This window comes from Mustela nivalis, assembly GCF_964662115.1.
Source record: "Mustela nivalis genome assembly, chromosome: 14".
In the NCBI taxonomy this organism is placed as follows: domain Eukaryota; kingdom Metazoa; phylum Chordata; class Mammalia; order Carnivora; family Mustelidae; genus Mustela; species Mustela nivalis.
In genome coordinates this window covers 28,299,687-28,319,099 of record NC_139033.1, presented here as the reverse complement: position 1 = coordinate 28,319,099, position 19,413 = coordinate 28,299,687, and the positions used below count along the sequence as shown (strand labels likewise).

Below are 19,413 nucleotides of genomic sequence, written 5' to 3'. Positions count from 1 at the left end.
GATGTTATTTAGGTTAAGTCCTTAAAAAAATGTGAGCTCAATATGGTCTACTAAAATGCATTTAGCTTTCGTTTTCTTTCTTTTTTTAGAGAGAGAGTACATGCATGGTGGGGAGGGGCAGAGGGAGGGAAAGAGAATCTTAAACAGGCTCTGGAGCTCAGCATGGAGCCCACACAGGGCTTGGTTGCCTGCCTCAAAGATCATGACCTGAGCCAAAATCAAGAGGCGGGTGCTTCACTGACTGTGCCACCCAGGTGGCCCAAAACTGCATTTAACTTTAAGGTATTAGTATCTTCAAAAAATAATAATAATATATTAAATTTAGTTACTATATAGTATATTACTAGTTTTAGGAGTAGAATTTCGTGATTTCTCAGTTGCATGTAACACCCAGGGCTCATCACATCCAGTGTCCTCTCTAATGCCCATCTCCCAGTTACCCCACCCCCCACCCTCACCCCTCCAGCAACCCTCAGTTTGTTTCCTACAGTTAAGAGTCTCTTATGGTTTGTCTCCCTCTCTGTTTTTATCTTTTTTCTTCTCTTCTCCTTTGTTCATCTGTTTTATTTCTTAAATTCCAGATATGAGTGAAAATGATGTGTCTTTCTCTGACTGACTTATATCACTTAATATAAAATATCCAGTTCCACCCATGTGGTTCCAAATGGCAAGATTTCATTCTTTTTAATGGCTGGCTAACATGCAATTGCATATATATATATATATATATATATATACCATGTCTTTTTACCCATTCATCTGTTGATGGACATCTAGGCTCTTTCCATATTTTGGCTACTGTGCACATTGCTGCTGTAAAACATTAGTAATCATATAGTGAAAAGCCTTTCCTAATAAAAACTTACCCAGACACTCTGTGAGCAAACTCAATAATATCATCTTTAGTTCGTGGTCCTCTATAATTATATGCCAAGTCTCCCTTTAATCTTAAAAAGAAAAAAAAAAAAGGACAGAAGTTTAGATTATTTCAACTGTTTTAATAGTTAACACTCATCACTACTGTTATGTAAAATTACAGTATATAAAATAGTAAATGCAGAGTTATTTCAGAAGTACCATAATCATGTGAAATACAGTAGACAACTGGCTATAGGGGACCAACAATTCAAAATATAAAGAAAAACGCTATATTTTATTGAAATTACATGAAAATAGTTCATTTTATATCTAATAGTTGCACTGTGTCTATGCTTCTGAAAGGTGCATAATCTACACATTCATGATCAAGAGCCTGTAAAAGCAATGTAATTCTCACTATTTTCTCTAGTTTAAAAAATGACAGGGAATTAATAGTATTTTGGTAGAGGTAAACAAACTTTAAGCAACACAGCATCACAGGAACTTGAAAGATGCTCCAAGATTATAGAGATAACCAGGGCGTGAAACACCTATTCTATAAAATTAAGACAATTTTCCAAAAGCCTGTCAATGATGTGTCCAGCTGAGATTAAAAAAAAAAGTGAAAACATAATACAACATTTATAATCAAACAAAAAAGAACAGAAAGGATAATTTACTTAACACAAGTAAAAGAGGTTTAACATTTTTTGAAAGCAGGGCAAGGAGGGAAGTTAACACAAAACTCAAGAAATAAAAAATTAAAATGAGTCAAATTTTGAAATCTGAGATTTTAAAACACTGAAAAATAACTTACCTAATTATAAAAATAAGTTTCCAAATATTCATCAACTCGCATATTACCAAAATAAGGATGAAACTCAAGAGAAAATTCAATAAAATTATGATTATGAAATAAATCCCTTAGAATTAGTACACCATTTCTCCCAATTTATATACACTTTACATTAGACTTCACCAACACTTACAGATTAGAATTAAATACATCAATTTGATTCTCTCTGTTTCTTTCCCCTCTAATGAAGTAAGTCTATTTCCATTATAGAAAAGTAACATCTGTTAGGAGACAGGAGTCACATGATACAGCAGAATATACCCTTGAGCTCCTCAGGGTGAAACCCCTTTCAGACTGTACAGCTGTGCGTCTCGTCCTGCAGGAGGCCTGTCCCGCAGCAAACGCTCAGAGGACACTCAGGGAATCAGCCGTCAACAACACACTCACTTAAATACCAAGAAAAGCAGGAAGATGCAGTCCCTCTCCTCTGCTCACATCCTGCACCTAGAAAGAATCACTGAACTCGAATCTTCAATCCTCCAAGGATGCTACTAGAAATTAATGTAATAAAACGTAAGCAGAGTGAACTAATAAAAATACACATATAAACATACAACACTCAACTTACAGCTTAATTGTTGGATAACCTCGAACTCCAAACTCTGAAGCAATGCCTTGATAAGAAAAAGAATAAATAATTCTAAATTTTTTTTTAAAAAAAATGAGAAACTAGGTAGTAAATGAGCCTTTTACTTATATATATGTATTTATACAAACCCATAAAATTGTGTTGTTTTCAAATCTTAAAAAAGAATATAAATTCACATACAAAAAAGAAAAAACATGACATTCTCATACAAAACAATTACTTAATACTCCAACCTATGGCCACATAAAACACTATGACAAATTAAGAATAACTGCTAAAAGAATAGTTAAAATTTTATCTCTGAGGTACTTTTTTAAAGATTCTTTTAAAAGATGTACTTGTTAAAGATATTTTTGTTAAAAAATATATATATAAAGTCTCACTTGTCATTTGATTTCATCTTCTAGGACAAATATTTTTTTCTATGTCTCACTGGTTCCTTGCAAAAATAAAAAACAAACAAACAAAAAAAGAAAGCCCATCCTTTCCTTTAGTGTTTTCTGAGACTTAAAAGAACAGCACTGTATTTTAATTTTAAAAAAATAAATTGTATTTGCAAAATTACTTAATTTCTGCAGATAATACATGATCTAAAAGCAACTTTATCTACTTGTTTTAGAAGTTCTGCTTTTGTAATAACCCAGAATAATTCTAGTTATTTTCAAAGATTATTCTGAAGTCCTCACGTCCTCACACTAATTAAAATGGGGTACAGTTGCTACAATGGTATCTTTTTTGAGGGAAAGAAGAAACAAAAACAAATAGAGAATTAGGACTTTAAGAGGTACATAAATCACTACTGCAAATTAATACCGTCCTACTTTACAGATTCAAGACAACCAGAACAACAAAGAAATGAAACCATCTTAATTAAGAGACAATATACAATATATTTACACATATACCAGTTTAAATAAAATATAATGTATTTATTCATATGATCTCTCCCTTTGTTAATTTTATTTATTTCGAGGACATTTAACTGTGGTTGGGAATAAGGACAGCACTGTATGTGAGTTCTGGTTTATCCATCACGTTAGTCACCATTATTACCCTGGTTTCTCAGCACCATCCACCACCTCCACCCAAGAATGATGACAAAGTGAATTTGTGGCAAAATAACAGTCAAAATCTCTCAGCCTTCCTTTGTTATCAGCAGAGCGTCTCCCTTAAACATATAGAGAAAGGTGACTGGAAGGTTTTGGACAGTGATCAACACTGATTTTTCTTAGAAGCAACACAAACAGCAAAGGTAACATAGGTTTTGGAGAAACAGATCCGCCTCTGAATAGCTATGTGAAATTAAGCCAATTACGTATTTATTTGTGCCATCACTAATGTAGGATTTAACTGTCAAACAGAGTCTAATTGAACACTGTGGTTATGGAGATTGACTTCTGAGTAAAAATATGAAAATGATTTGAAGGGATAATGTGAGTAAAAGATGTTCTTAATCCCCCGCTTCCCAAATTAAGGAGGCCAGAAAACATCAGCCCTTAATTACCTTAAACTAAGATAATACAATTGACTGAGTGGGCGGAGTGGGTATATCCATCTATTAATTCTTTAATTTACTGTAAAGTTTTTTAAATAAACAAATAAAGTAAATGTGCAATCAGTAAGAACATACAATGGTGGTTCTCAAAACAGGTTTCAGGAAAAAAATCCCAGCTCCACATTTCAGCCTATCACATTTCCCTGGCCTCAGCATATCTGTAAGATGGAGATATATAATGCCACCCCCTCTATTATACCTTGACTCTGAGCATTAAACTCCATTTTTGATAGAATTTCAACTCGCAGTGACTCCTAAAACCTTAAACTCAGGCTTCCCTAGGAAAACAATTTATATATGTATCACGCAAGGAAAGCATGGGTTATAGACTTAAAATGATGTAGGTTAGGATTCCACCTTCTCATTTATCATCCAGGCAGCTCTTATCCTTCTGAGGACAGCAGTCATCTTCTTCAGCTTATGGGTGGGATTTTGAAATGAGAAAACATGTGGAAAAGAATCTAAGAGAGAGCTTGGCACACAGAGATCCTGAAACGATAGGTCCAATTCTTTCTATTTCTGATCCTGATCCCACTGTTAAGCGATTAACTGCAGACACATCAGTGTATATATAATAACTACCACATAAAAAATATCTTGTAGTTGACTTTAGTAGACCTTCAACTATACCTCCAGATAATTCTGTGAACAGGAGAAGAATACTAATATCACTTTTCAGGTAAAGAAATTGATCCTGAGACTTGGTAACTTGTTTGAATGCAAGCACTGATTAGGTAGCAGGACTATGACTGAAGCTTAAGTCTGAGTTTGACTTCTGTTCTTTATTTTTTCATATTAGAGAACAATGGTTTGCATAGAAACCTGAGATTAATTCCTTCAAAAAGTCAAGAATCCATTTGTAACATGAAGAACTTCTCTGAAATTTTATACTTTTAAATGCTCATAAAATGAGGTTAAACATGAAGCCCCCTATTTCCTGTTTTCTCCTTGAATTAACAACTTGGTAGTAGAGCTAGGCTTGGAAGTGAATCATGATGATCTCAGACTCTGGTACTAATTCTGCCTCTAACTTTGGTGTTTGAAATTAATTAGTCATTTCATTGCTAATGACCTGCTGTTACTTCATCTACACAATGAGCAGGGGAAGAAGGGAGGGGCTGTAATTAATGTGAAATTCTTTTTAGCTCAAAATACTATTTTTCTTAGTATTTACTGAGTGTTACTATGTATCTAATATGAAGAGGATATAAAATACAGCAGTTCTCCATTGGGGGAAATCTGTCCTCCAGGAGACACTGGGCAATGTCTAGAGACACTTTTGGTTGCAGTAACTTAGGGGGACAATGGGACGAGGAGAAGGGTGTTGCTGGTATCTAGTGGGTAGAGATCAGGGATATTGCTAAATAGCTTACAATGCACAGCAACCCTTCCCCTCAAAGAATTACTTGGCCCAAAATATCCTTAGTGCCAAGACTTAGCAACCCTTAAATGCAATCACTAACCAAAAAGTTCTTATAATTTAGAAAGAAAGATAAAACTAATTTGCTAATATAATCTATGAACATGACATTAGAATGTTATTGGCCAAATGTCATTCCAAGTTTACACATCAACAAGAAGCACATTATAACCTTTAACATAAAGTAAGTATCACACTTACGTTGAGGAAAAAACACAATTTCAGTGGCTTCAAAACAGAAATCAGTACACCATTACAGGTAGCATCATAACATATTTTACAAATGTGAAACAATTCTGGTACTTGATTTTGCAAAGGATTATGTACAGAAAAAGAGGCTAAAATATCTACCTTTATAGAGGTTTTTTTTTAAATGTTGATTACAGCATTATCAGTTAAAACCATGCATCAAGAAAATTTTGATACAATTCCAAACACATAGGGCAGGATATTTCATGATAGTTCAAATTTCTCTAGTTCAAGAATTCTGTGCAGAGATGCACTGGACTGAGAGTGGTGCCATGTGCTTATAATCTCTGCACTTATAGGCCTGAGAAATGAGCTATCCTCAAATACTCCTAAGAGATTTTTTTTATACTTGATCACTGAATAATCCTATCCCACCAAAGCCCAATATTATAAATCTATAAATAACTAGTCATCAGATTAATACTTTACTCCATGGTTCTCTGATTCAAACGTGCAGCAGAATTACCTGAAGTCAACTTTAAAAATACAGATTCTCATGACCCAGTCTCAAAGACTGCCATTGGGTAGGGCTGATGTTGGTCTCCAGAGTCTAAATTTACACTGAGCAGCCCAGGTAATCCTAATGCAGGTGGCTGCAGACCAAATGCTGAGATACACTAATGCTGAAAATGCCTGAAAAGTGACCTAGGAAGATGGATGAAATACACAGGAAACAGCCAACCCTTCAGTATTTACAGGTAGACATAGAATAATGTTGATAGCTAGTCTGGAAAAAAAATTCAATTTCTTTACCTGTTTCTACTAAAATGCTTATAGTGGAGTTGCTTTGAGGTATTAAAGGAAACTTTAGGAATTATACCCCCACCCAAAAAAAATTATATGCCCCAAACCTATTCGTACAATCTCTAGACAGTAGTTTTTAAATACACCTTAAGAAAAAAACAAAAACAAAAACACTAGGAAGATAGTATTTTCTCCATGAGCACATAAAACATCTTGATTCTACAGTAAATTAGAAAATGCATCCATCGCTGACATCAAACATTAAGTAACATAATAATTTACTTATGTTTGTTATTGTCTCTCCCCTCTAGAATACCATGTCCATGAGAGTAGAAATTGTTGTCTGCTTTGGTCACTGATGCATCACTGATGCCTAGAATGTGCCTGGTACATCCTGGAATACAGTTAAGGGTTCTTGAAATATCCACTGAATGAATATTGACTCTCCAATGATTTTTGAATAGGCTATGTTTGTATGATGCAAGTAGTCACCAGGATTGACAAGCAAGCATTACCATGGGAATGGGGTGGAGGGTTCAGCATTGCACATCCCAGAAGTAAAGGACATAAAATGCAGGAAGCACCCACCACGATCTTGGCAGAGATCACCCTCATGTCCCAGCCCCCCTTCCCTTTCCCAAAGCTCGATGGCTTGCTTGAGATAATGTGCTTGGCATGCTCTACAGACCTGTCTTCCTCCTATTAACTCAACGTAACAGAGAACACGATGCTAAATGAACAGATCTATAATAGTCACATATCGGAGGCAAAAATTTAAACCTCTTAATGGATTATGATTAACGGGATGAAAAAAGTCTCATCGTAAAGTACCTACAACGCTACAAACCACATAGGAAGTCTTAACAGCTGTAAGAACATTGCACTTTAATCACAGCATTTAAAATATTTCCTTTCCTAAGCTCCTGAGAAGTCTTAGCTATTTTTGCCCTAAACATAGTGTCACTTAATAGTGACACACACAGGCACATAATGAAGAGTAAGCTAATGAATTAGGTACTATAAAAAGACAAAGTGTAAACAGTTATTAGCACTGTAGCATCACAGGAGTAGTTACCACTAAGGTTTTTACTGATTTGTAGGTACTCTTTTTTCATTGATTATCTGTCTTTATATACCCACACTCCTTTTTACATTATTCTACTTTATGACTCTGTTAAATGATTCAAATGATCATAAGAATTCGTTATGTTTGAGACTTTATTCTACCTGTTGGTCTGTTTGTATTTTTCCTTCTATTAGACTAAGCATTTCCTGGACCAGATGGGTTTGTTTTGGTCTTCCTTTAATCTCTAGAGACCAACACACTAGCTAGTAAACACACTTGAATGAATACGACTGACAACGTGAATGAACATAGGCTCACAGAGCTCTAATCAAACAAGACTGATGGACACAAGACAGCCTAGACACAAGAACTTACTTTCAGGAGCAATGGGTGAAACCAGTCATTTCTCAAACACTGTTAAAAAGCTTAATTCTAGAAATCAGTCTCTGTCTACAGTAATTCCTGCTATCGGTCTGGTCTCCTCTCAAAGGTTTAACAACTTATTTGTTTGACTATAATTCCATCCCTCACACCGAACTGCTCTCTAGTTCCCTGTTCCAGAACATCAGGAAGCCAAATCCCATAAATTCACAGCAGCTGCTAACATGGAAACACACAGAAAATGAATTATTCTTTTCCATATAACCAGCCGTTGTGTGGTTCAGCAGCTATGCTAAGAATCATGCCCCACTACTTTTGATTGCTCTTCTTTACAGGACAGAGCCAGACGATCACATCTGTGATTTCATCCTTGAAGGTGTCCGTGAGGATTACTGTGTCCCCTTTCACTCCACTGTCATTACTAAGTCTGGGCTTCCAGCATCTTTTTGTAGAGCACCAAGATGGCATACAAAAATGGAATTAGATGATTTTCTTGACTAAATGCTTTTCTTTTGTACTGTACATGTTGCCGCCAAAAACATTTTTATCAAATCAACTGATTCTCAAAAATGCCCATTACCTCTCAATTGACAGCTGATAAAATCTTTAACACCATGACGTGACAGACCCCTAAAATCCGGTCTCATACGTCGTCTTATGTGCACTAGGCACTCTGCAAGGAATTCTGCATGCGAAATGCTAATACAATCCTCCCCACCTTCAGGATTAGTACTCTCCCACTTACAGACACAGAAACTAAAATTGAAAGGTTAAGGCCTTCCCCAAAGACCCAGAAGTAGCACTAGGGAGATATGGGATTAAAACATAAGCCTGTCCTGAGAGCCTGGGTGGCTCTTGATCCCAGGGTCCTGGGATTGAGTCCTACACTGGGCTCCTTGCTCAGCAGGAAGCCTGCTTCTACTTCTGCCTGCCGCCCCCAATGTTTGAACGTGCAATCTCCCTCTGTCTCTCTAACATATAAATAAACTTTTAAAAAATAAACAAAAAACCAAAACCAAACAAACAAAAACATAGGCCTGTCGTTTTCCAAAGCTGTATCCTGAGTATAATCCTGATTTCCTAAAAAGAAATGTGCATTACAGAATTCCACTTTCTTCACTGATTAAAGGAAAAGGGAACCTACATGTATTGAATACTACAAAGGACTTGACATGTGCTATATCATTCCATTTCAAAAAAACCAATGAAAGACACGTGACAATTAAATATTTACCAACGCAGACATCAGAGCTCAGAGACGTTAAGAAACTGTCCCCATTTTACATGGCAAAAGTAGCAGGCAGAGCAGGATTTGAATTCAGGTCTGCTTTCTGAAGCCATGCTCTTTCCAAATTTCTATGACACTTCATACTTCTCTAAACTTAAATTCTTCTTTTCTCAAATCTTTAAGATAGGCATTGGTGAACTTGTCTGTAAAAGGTCAGATAACAAATATCTTAGGCACTGTGGGGCAGAGTCTCTGTTGAAACTCCTCAACTCCTCCAGTGGAACATGAAAATAGGCAAAGACAACAGTAAACAAATGAGTGTAACTCTGTTCCAACAGAGCCCCCCTTACAAAAATGGGCAGTGGGCCAGATTCTGTCCACAGGTGGTTTGCCAACCTCCGCTTTAGGACATCCTATTCTCTCGTACATACTTATTAAGCTCATTTCCAACTGTTGAAATTTTGCTGTAATATTCTCTCTAATGTGAATACTCTGCTGGTCCTCTCTTGTGTTTTTTCCACCGCATCTCATCCTACAGGTCTCTCTCTCCTCCTCTCCCACATCATCTCTGGCTCCTGAGACAACTCTCCTTCGGAATTCACACAGCAACATCCACAGTTTGACACTCAAATTTCTGTAGCTGCCTCAGGTAAACAGAGTCTCTCAAGGGGGCTCAAAGGAGAAACAGTGGCTTATAGATACATGTGAGGCAGAAGAGTAACATACACTACATATTACATGTTTGACGTTTGATGGCTAAACCACTTAACTCATAAAATATACAATCTTTAATCATTAAGATAACATTAACTTACCTGAGCAAAAAAGAAGTATTTGTTCCTCCTACCTTGAATACTGCTTCATGTTCAGTACACCTTTTCACTATGAGAACAGTAAAATAATAAACTGAGTAAATGCTTACTGGAATAGGAGGTAGCATCCATCTTTCCAACTTTAACTGGAGAACCAATATTTTTCATCTCAAGACCAACTTCATTCCAAATCGGTTCCAGTTTTTTACAATGGCCACACCATGGTGCATAAAACTTGAGGAAAAAAGAAAAGACAACCACTGAAATGTTGTGCTATTGTGTATATCAATATTAATTTTTAAAGAATCTCTTTGACTAAATGATCTGATGAAGAGTTCATTTTAGACAAAAAGTCTAAATATAATTTCTAAAGTAGTTACGTAATAAAAGACAAAACCCACAGAAATCTAATTAGTTTAATGCCTAGCATATACCCCAACACTGATATTACCTTAAGTTCATTTAAAATGACTACTTAATCCTATTTAAAACAGATAATTTACAGTAAAAACATCTTTGTCCAAAGTCAGTCTGTGTCATAGGAGACAAATACACGTACATCACACATACCTCCCTTAAGTGTTCACGACGAACACTGGTCTATCTCTGTTTTGAAAATCCCAACACCATAGGTACCTTTGCTACTTTAAGCGTAACTACTAGCAAGGGATGGGAAATCACTAAGATGACTGGCTTGGCAAAGGGACAAGGCTGATTAACCTAAAATCACAGTTCCTTTTTCTTCAGGATCACCAGAGGGCTGAGGTAAAAACAGGTTCCTCCAGTTCTTACACTTTCACAAAGTAAGATTTACCTACTTTCAACATTACAGAAATGTTCAAACATGCACAAAAGAAGAGAGGAAAAATTAATCGATGGACACTCTTGCGCCCCATCGCTTGACTCCAGCAACTGCCAGCTTTGTGGTTCTCGTTCTCTCTCTTTTGCTGCCTCTCTGCTACATTTTTACTGGGGCAAGTTAAAATCCCAAACAACATGAGGTTTAAATACATTCTAAACTTGAAAGTGAAAAAAAGAAGTTGAAAATCTGATTTTGTTCCCCATTATGATGAAAGGAAGATTTTTACTGTCAAGTGATAATAACCTAAACAATTTCTTGCATAATAGGAAAAAAGAGGAGTGTATTTTGTAGTAAAATCATACCGCAATCTCCCTCAGACATAATTCATGTGTCAACTTCTTCGGAATTTCAGCAAAAACAGGTTCCCTTGCCAGGAACCTTAAGGCTCCGATGTTCATTTTAATATAATAATCTACATAATATTTTGTGACAAAAACTGGATAATATACATAAACACTAACTATACATTACCCTATCTATGTGGAGAATAGAAAATCATACTTAAAATGACCGGGGTAATTAATACAAAAATTTACATACTCACATCTACAAGCCAAATGTCATCTTTCCGATTGTCTTTAAACCTAAAAAACAAACATGAGAAAACAAATCTCCGAATGCATGTTTGTTTGTATTACAATACACGGGGCTGACAAACTGATAAATACTGGAGCACTGAACAAATTCTTTCAAGTTTTTATGTAAAATTTTTGCTAAGTGACCTCTAAATCTTATCCATTAATCACCTTTTACTTCAAAAATTGTTTAAGATTTTATTTATTTAACAAAGAGAGAGAGAGCACGCACAAGCAGGGGAGCAGTACAAGGAGAGGGAGAGGCAGGCTCCCGGCTGAGCAGGGAACCTGATGTGAAGCTCGCGTGGGACCATGACCCGAGCCGAAGGCAGATGCTTAACCATCTGAGCCACCCAGGCTCAATAATAATAATAATAACAACAACAACAACAACAACAAACTGGAGCCCCTGGGTGGCTCAGTCTGTTAAGCACCTGCCTTAGGCTCAGGTCCTGATCCCAGAGTCCTATGATAGAGCCCCGCGTCAAGCTTCCTGTTTGGTGGGGGAGTCGGCTTCTCCCCCTCCCCCTGCAGCGCTCCCTACTCATGTTCACTCTCCCTCTCAAATAAAATCTTAAAAAATAAATTAAAAAAAAAAATTAAGTGGGACTTGGTAGAAACACAGATACAAGCCTCAGCTCCTGGCCCCTCTACTCCATTTACTCTTACGCATTACAGCTAGCACAGCTAAACTGAGACTGCTGTCCTTTAACAAGGTCTGCTTCCAAGACTAGCCCTTGGTTGGCATCCAGAAACTTGAATTTCAGGAGGATTTCCACCATTTCCTGATAAGATAGCTCACTGTTCCAATGCTGTGCAAACAAAGTAGTTTTATGATGAACATCTGCTCTCCTTCCAAGAGTCTGAAATTTTGGTACAGACTAGGCAGGAAGGTCCTCACATGACCACCCCGCAATCAGACTCCCTAAGCACTGAGTCTCTAACGAGCTTCCTTGGTAGAGAACATTTCACACATGTGGTCACAGCTCCTGATGGAGGAATTAAGCACATCCTGTAAGACTCTACTAGGAAAGGACTCTTGCTTGGAACTTGTTCCTGGTTTCCTCTGGAATTTACCCCACAATGGCGTTTTGCTTGGTGCCCTTTCACGGCAATAAACTGTAACTGTCACTTCCACAATAGGCTGAGTCCCCTGAGTGCTCCTGGTCAATAACCAAGCCTGGGGGTGCTTTGGGGGACCCCCCCGACACAAGAGCCTGCAGTTAAAGAGTTCTCCTAAAACAGCTGTGATCATCCGATCGTGTTACTCTTATCTGACACTTTTTAGGTACCCTTCCCTCACCTACAAAAAGTAGTATATGCTGCTACATGTCCTCCTGTGCTGGCTCCACTCAAATATAAGCATCCCATGATTTCCAATCAACCCATGGTATTTATCACAGCTAAATTCACAGTGTTTATCTGACTTTATGTATTTTTTGTGTTCACATCCGATCCAGCTAAAAGCATTTCTTACTCCATAATGCCTTCCTGAAATCCTCACAGCTAGAAACAATCTCTCCATATTGTCTTTAATCCTCTTTAGGATTCTTATCAATTTCCACACGTTGTATTTACATATTATCCAACCATAAATACGCTTGTTTCATCTTTTAGTACCTTCCACAGTGACTTATATTTAATTTATACTGAATGAATGACAAAAGTTCTTTATGGGGATATTTTAGGAAGATTCTTGAACCTACAGTTAAGACAAAGAGAACACCTGTCCGGTATCTGAGTTCTTCAGTCCAACGGCGCTCACATCTGTCCAGATGTGACATAGTCTGTCCTGCACCATGGGCAAGGATCATACCCTCAGTCAATCCCCCAGACTGGTAAACCCAGATCTTCTGCCTCTGTTCCTCTCACGCTTAATAACAAGTTCTGTTGTTTTCACAATGGAACTACCTAGGCAAAGTAATACAGCCACCGTGAGCAAGCTGCTGAACTAGACACCTCTCACTGATGGCCACTGTTCTTGAGGCAGACACTCATACTCTGCACCAACGCGGGGAGAAGCAGGAGGTTACGGTCTCCCAGTCCTTAACGTTTAATAGCCATTCTCATCTCCCCCTGATCTGAGTCTTCGGGAAGGAGTTGGCATGGAAGTCCTTTATAGGGTCCCCAACACAGACTGTAGAGTGAGTAACTGTCAAACTGAAGGAAGGGGCCAGACAACCGGACAAAGTACCTGACTGGGGAACTGCTGCATTGAGACCCAGGCCTAGATGTGTAGACCAGGCTGGGGAATCTTGTCCCCCGCCATTCGTCAAGCCCATACTTCAGATATTCATTAAAACCCTCAAGCAGCCTTGTGGATTAGGGGAGATATGGAGTTCAGAGAGTCTGTTGTATGCCCAGGACCAGGCCAATTGCCGGCTAGCTTGAGCATAAATTCCAGGGCTGTTATCAGAAGCAGTGTTCTCAGAGAAACTGAAGAGGGAAAAAATGTGGTCTTGTGGGGTCTGGAGAGTGTGGCTGGGGTCCACGGAACTCATGCAAATGGCTAGGGGAGACTCAAATAATGTGTCAGCTGATCCTGGGACACGATGGACGCCACAAGGAGCCCAACCTGTTCTGTCTGCCAGGAATGCCTAGCCCACTCGCTTGAAGGAAAGCGTCTGGGGGCAGCAGTCTTAGCCTTGACCAAAGGCTGACCAGAAGAAGGCTTTTTCATGCTGTCTTCTTGTCTTCTCGCCATAGTGGCAGCCCGGGTACTGCTAGCCTAGTCTAGGATGCCGTCTGACCTTCCACGGGCCATCCTCTCGTGATTCCAGAGGCAAATGATTGGGCACCTGCTTGCTTTGGTGTGGAGAACGATTCCGTTTCCATACTGAGCTAAAAGCACGGTATGCGCACCAGTTACATCTCCTGCAGCATCAGGGCCTTTCTGGTGAGCATCCGCACAGGCTACAAGACACTCTCTTGATGGGCGCTGCGTTACAGGCAGCACTGCTGAGTCACTGTGCTGTACACCTGAAACTAATTTAATTGTGGGTTATAAAAACATTTAGAAAAAAACACTTAGGAGAAGCAGATGATCTCCATCCAGATGTCTCACTTCCATAGGGGGCCGTGTTCTATACGCTACACAACCAAATGGCCAAGCCATTAGCCACAGCTCATGAGACAACAGCAGAGCTCGTTTGCTGGGCCTGAGCAGTAAGCAGGAGGCGCAGGAGTGGGGCAGATGATCTTCTGCACTGCACGAAGCTGCCCACCGTGTAGGGCAGAGCTGGCCCTATTAGCAACGTGACTGAAAGATCCACTCGTGAGCCTACTACTGCACTCACCCAAGGCCAACAATCATCTCTTAAAGGAGGTGTACCTTTCAGCCAATGACTGGTCTGTTCTGGCCCATAGTGCTGTCCTCCGACCACAGGCTCTGATCAGTGACCTGAGTGTGCTGACACGTGTAATTCAAATAGTGGTTGCGGATCGGAGCAGATCAGGAAAGGGGGAGGCCTCGTGGCCTGCCGTAGTGCCTTCAGGGAATCCTGTTGCTTGGGGCCCCTCTCAAGAGCAGCAGCCCTTCTGGTAACCCGATGCAAGGGTGCCATCAAGGTCCCCACAGGGCTGTGTGACAGTATCAGTAGCCACATATGCCCACCAATCCCTGGGCCTCCTTTTTTTTGGCGGTGGTGGGGGGTAGTCAAAAAAGGTCAAAAGTTTGGTAACGGTCTCCTCTGCAATGGATGTTACCCTGCTTCCCAGATCAGGTCCAGGAATTAGGTCCTTATATGTTGCCTATGTTAAAACCCAGCTACAATGTCACTTGTGAGTCAACATGGCATCCAGTATTGGTTGGGCAGTGCCCTGTCTAGGCCCTCTAGGGAGGTTCTCACCAACACAGTAAAAAGCCAGTGTCTCCTCCAGATGCAAGACTTTTTCCAGACCATGGCCTCCCCACTGATAGCACACAGATGTGGAATTAACGAGCCTTACAGAAAGACATTAAAGATGTGCTGGAATCCCTTTCACATGAAGGAAACTGACCCTGATCAGCCCATCGGGGAGTGTTACTGGAAAAGGGATTTGCAATGTTAACTGCCACAGACCAAAGTACCTCCAGTAGCTTCTTCATGATGTCAGGTACCACCAGTGACAAGTGCAGAGTAGTAAGGGACCTACCAGCAATAACAGTCTCTTGGTCCCCAAGGCCTTGTGCAAAGGCCCAACGGGGCTATTGAATGGAGAAATGGTCTCACAGAGCACTTTGTCTTCCTTCAGCTCAGCAATCAGGATGGCTGTTTCCTTTACTCACCAGGCAGCCAATATTGTTTTCAGAAGACTGAGATACCAACCAAGTAGGTTTACAGTCTTCCACATGTTCCATTAAAATGGCCCTAATTAAAGCAATTCCCACTGGCACGTAGGGACACGGGTGGCTGGGAGTACACAGAGGCATCACAGCTCTGCCAGTAACACATTTAGTAGTAGCGGCTTGAAAGTGCTCACCCTGAGCCAAGCCTGGGCAAAAGGGTCATCACAGACTCAAAGCTGGAGGCATTTTGTGTGTCCTCCTCCTCCTGGTAGAAGAGGAATTCGAGCTCCCACTCTCTTGTGCACGGGTATCCCAAAGGCCCAAGAAGTACATTTCTCCCCCACTTTCCTAATGAACGCTGACCTTGGCACAGGATGTCCAGCCCACCCTGGGGATAGGGGGACCTCAACGTAACAGCTATTCGAGGTCTGGGTAGATGTTTAGGGCTCTTCCACTCATCTGGTGGGGACACAATTTGTGCTAGAGGGGCTGTCACCATGCTGATCCTAGTGGGACTGCCCATCAGATCCCTCGTGACTTAACATCTGGCCACGAGGGGCCCAGTAAGGAGCTATCACTCTCCTCCTTTGAGACCCCATTATTGAGTAAACAGACCCAGAGACTTTTTTCCAGAAAGGCTCACGTCTGGGTTGCCCATGAAAAGGTGCTCAGTTCCCACGCTTTTGTCACTCTTTGTGCTGGTCAATCTTTGCAGGCTTAGTGGTGGCTGCTTCTTCTGTGTCTGGATATTTTTCGCTTAAGGCTTGGAGTGTGTCACAGACTGAATGAACTGATGTGGTGAGGAGGCTTACGTGGGTCCAGTAACAAGCAGGAACAGCAAACAGAGACCTAGACCTCGGAGTCTGCCTAATAGTCTCATTATCCAGTGTGCCCCAGTCTCTCCATGGAGACCCAAGGGATCACCAGGATGGCTCACAGAGGCCACAACCTCTGTGAGAGTGGGGCAGCGTTCTTCCTTGACAAGAAACTTGTCACGGGTGGGCCAAACCTGTCAAGTTCACACAGCATCCAGCTGAGAGAGAGAGGGTCTTAGGAATCTGTGCTTGCCCACACACTCCTTCCTTCTCTGCCACCCTCCTAGCCCCGAGGCAAAAGTCACCACCGTGAGGGCATTCTAAAGGAGGAAGTCTATAGTGACACAGCCCTCAAGACACCAAGTTTAATAATATTACCTCCGTGTTAGCAAGTGTTCCCTTCAGGGGTTCCTGAGTGGCTCAGACAGTTGAGCGTCTGCCTTCAGCTCAGGTCATGATCCTAGGGTCCTGGGATGGAGCCCAGTTCTGTGGGGAGTCTGCTTTTTTCCTCTCCCCCTGGCCCTACCCCTACTCATGCTCTCTCTTGCACATGCTCTGTCTCTCACATGAATGAGTAAAATCTCAAAAGCGAAACAAAAACAAAAACAAAAACCCCACCATGGTTCCCTTCAGAATCTGCTGTCACTCCCCAATAAACATCAGCATGGCCAGTAAAGTGCTCCCTGGGATCCTCAGGAATTCGACTCTTCCAGAACAGCATTGTGTTCATATGACCACCCTGCTACTGTACCAATTTTGTTGTGTAGAGGTAGTTAATTAGGACAATAAACCAAACTGAAAGTAATAGTCAAGACTTTATTTACTTACTGTGACAACATAAACCAACAGAAAAAAAAAAAAAAGGCACCAGTTCCTCAATGTTCCATTTTCCGAGTGAAACAGTACTAAGCAAGAGTCAGATGGTTGCAGCATAGACAGAATTCACTCCCTGCAGAGGGGCACTGAACCAAAGGCTTCTGCCTCTTAATGAACCCACAGAAGGAGAGGAAAGGGGGAAAGGGACAGGAGTGGAAAAGTACTGCAAGCAAAGAATGTCTCAGCCAACCCCCTAGATAAGGTGGTCTCAGTAGAGGTGCCCAGGAGTGGTCTAGGTTAAGGCCCCCAAGAAGGCGGCCTCCAAAAGAGGCCACTTGCACATGTTAGATATGCATGTGAGCCTGGCTAGCCTCGGGGCCTGGATCTATGACTACAACTCCCTCCAGAGACTGCAATGCACTAGCTGTGCACCAAGTCTGCGGTGGGGAGAGCAGCTTCCCCCCAAGGCCTGCCAGGAAAAGCCTTGCAGTTACCTATGATCAGGCCCGAAAGATCACACATAGGATCATGGTCTGTCTGGAGCAGGACTCCTCACCTACCTACCTACTATAAGCAAGAGTTTCTGATTAATGCTACGGTACTATAAAAACAAATACACAGTATGATTACTAAATTCCAGGACCTACTCAATCGTGATATAAGGAGAAAAGCTAACAAATATAACGAAAAATGATAAAACAGAAGATAGAACCGTCAGTAAACTCTACTGAGTACAGCCCCACTTTGTACATCTATAATAGCACTCAGGACAACTTCTGAAACAAAATCAGTGCCATATGAACACCAGTCACTAAGGTTTCTATCATTAAAATAGATTCATGGAAACATGGAGAGAACTCCAGAGTTTAAAACAGTTAAGATACCATTTAAAATACATATATACTTACGATTCATCTAAATCTTCTACAAATCCTTTGCAGAAAGCCATATCGAGTAAGAAAACTGAAAAAAAAGGGAAAAAGGACACAATGTTTACAGTAAGTGCTGATTTATTGTTTCACACTACATGCTTAGTCATCTATAAAATGTTTCTGATTTTTTACAGTCTACCATAAAATCCATCACCGATCCATTCCAAGGCACGAACAATGCCCAAGCATATGTAGTCCATTGCTCTCCTATTCAGTCTGCAGGCACCCAGGCTGTGACCCGCAAGGTGTGGGCTAGTAAATCTGAAACACACAGGTTCCCTTTCAACATAATTTTACTCTCTCATCATTTTTTTTTTCCTTTTTCCATTCCATCTTTTGTTTTTTTTGTTTACACAGAAATCATTTTTATTTCTCCAGGAGTAGTTCTCTCCTCCTCTGTGTAAATTCCAAATGCACATTGAAAACACTATGTTTTATTTATTTCCTTATTTATTTTTCAACTTCATAGGTAGAAGCAAAACTGAGCGACATCTCTAACACTAACAGTTCTCACAGCCCGGCACACAGGGGCAACCAAAAGGCCGCGGAGGAAGTGAGCACAAGACCGTAAGGACCAGGGCATTTGACGCGGGCAAGAGGAGGCTGGGCAAGGCCACCACCTACTCTGATCACTTCTCCCACCACCGCACGGTGCGGCGACCTGATCATGACCTGTCCTTGGCCATCATGACCTGTCCCTGGCCATACCCCTCGGTGGGTCCCAAAGCAAGGTCTGGCCACAAGCTCGGCCGGCGGAGCCTTCACGCCTGCGAATGGAGTCAGCGCCGCTGAAACTTCCTGCCACACGGAGCCGAGAATCAAAGGAAGACAGGCGCATCCTTTTCTGGCCCTGGTGCCCCGCGCATCCGCGTTAGGGGAAGGACCCAGAAGCCGGGAGTATTTCGGAGGATCCCAGAGCCTCTCCGAAAGCTGGCGGGAGACCCGTCCAGGCCCGACCCCACCCGGGAGAGGGTCCCCGCGCGCGCCCGTCCCATCGCCCCCGGGCGGCCCTTACCTGTGGCGCAGAGCCGCAGGCCGGCGCTGCGTCTCCCAGCTGCCATGCCTGCTCCAGGAGAGCCGCAAAAACCACGGAAAAGAACGAGAAAAAAACCGGCGGCCGCTACTTGCCCTCCCGGAAAGGGAAGCTGCCCGTGGGCGCGCCGATGGGAAGCCCGGCGCAGAGGGTGGGGGCGGGGCAGGCCGGCCTCCGCCACCCTCCGCCACCCTCTCAGGACCCCTCCGGCCTCCGCCTCTGGGCATGCGCAGCAGTGCGGCGCATGCGTGGAACTTGGGCGCTTGCGCAGTCGTGCCTTCAAAGTCCGTGTGCTTCCCGCTGCCTTCGGGAGCGTGGGAACCTCGCGAGTGGGCGGCTTCCTGCGGGGGCGGAG

At 41.5% G+C, this 19,413-nt stretch overlaps 1 protein-coding gene across 1 annotated transcript in view; it reads right to left on the bottom strand.

Moving 5' to 3' along the window:
• TMX3 (thioredoxin related transmembrane protein 3) overlaps window positions 1-19,296 on the bottom strand; it is a 42,517-nt gene extending 23,221 nt beyond the window's left edge. The window contains 7 exon segments of the mRNA XM_082698910.1: window positions 867-947; window positions 2,283-2,328; window positions 9,869-9,992; window positions 11,165-11,204; window positions 18,002-18,056; window positions 19,041-19,122; window positions 19,124-19,296. Coding sequence (XP_082555036.1) covers window positions 867-947; window positions 2,283-2,328; window positions 9,869-9,992; window positions 11,165-11,204; window positions 18,002-18,056; window positions 19,041-19,122; window positions 19,124-19,285 — 590 coding nt within the window. The 5' untranslated portion in view covers window positions 19,286-19,296.
• Between the last annotated feature and the right edge of the window lie 117 nt (window positions 19,297-19,413).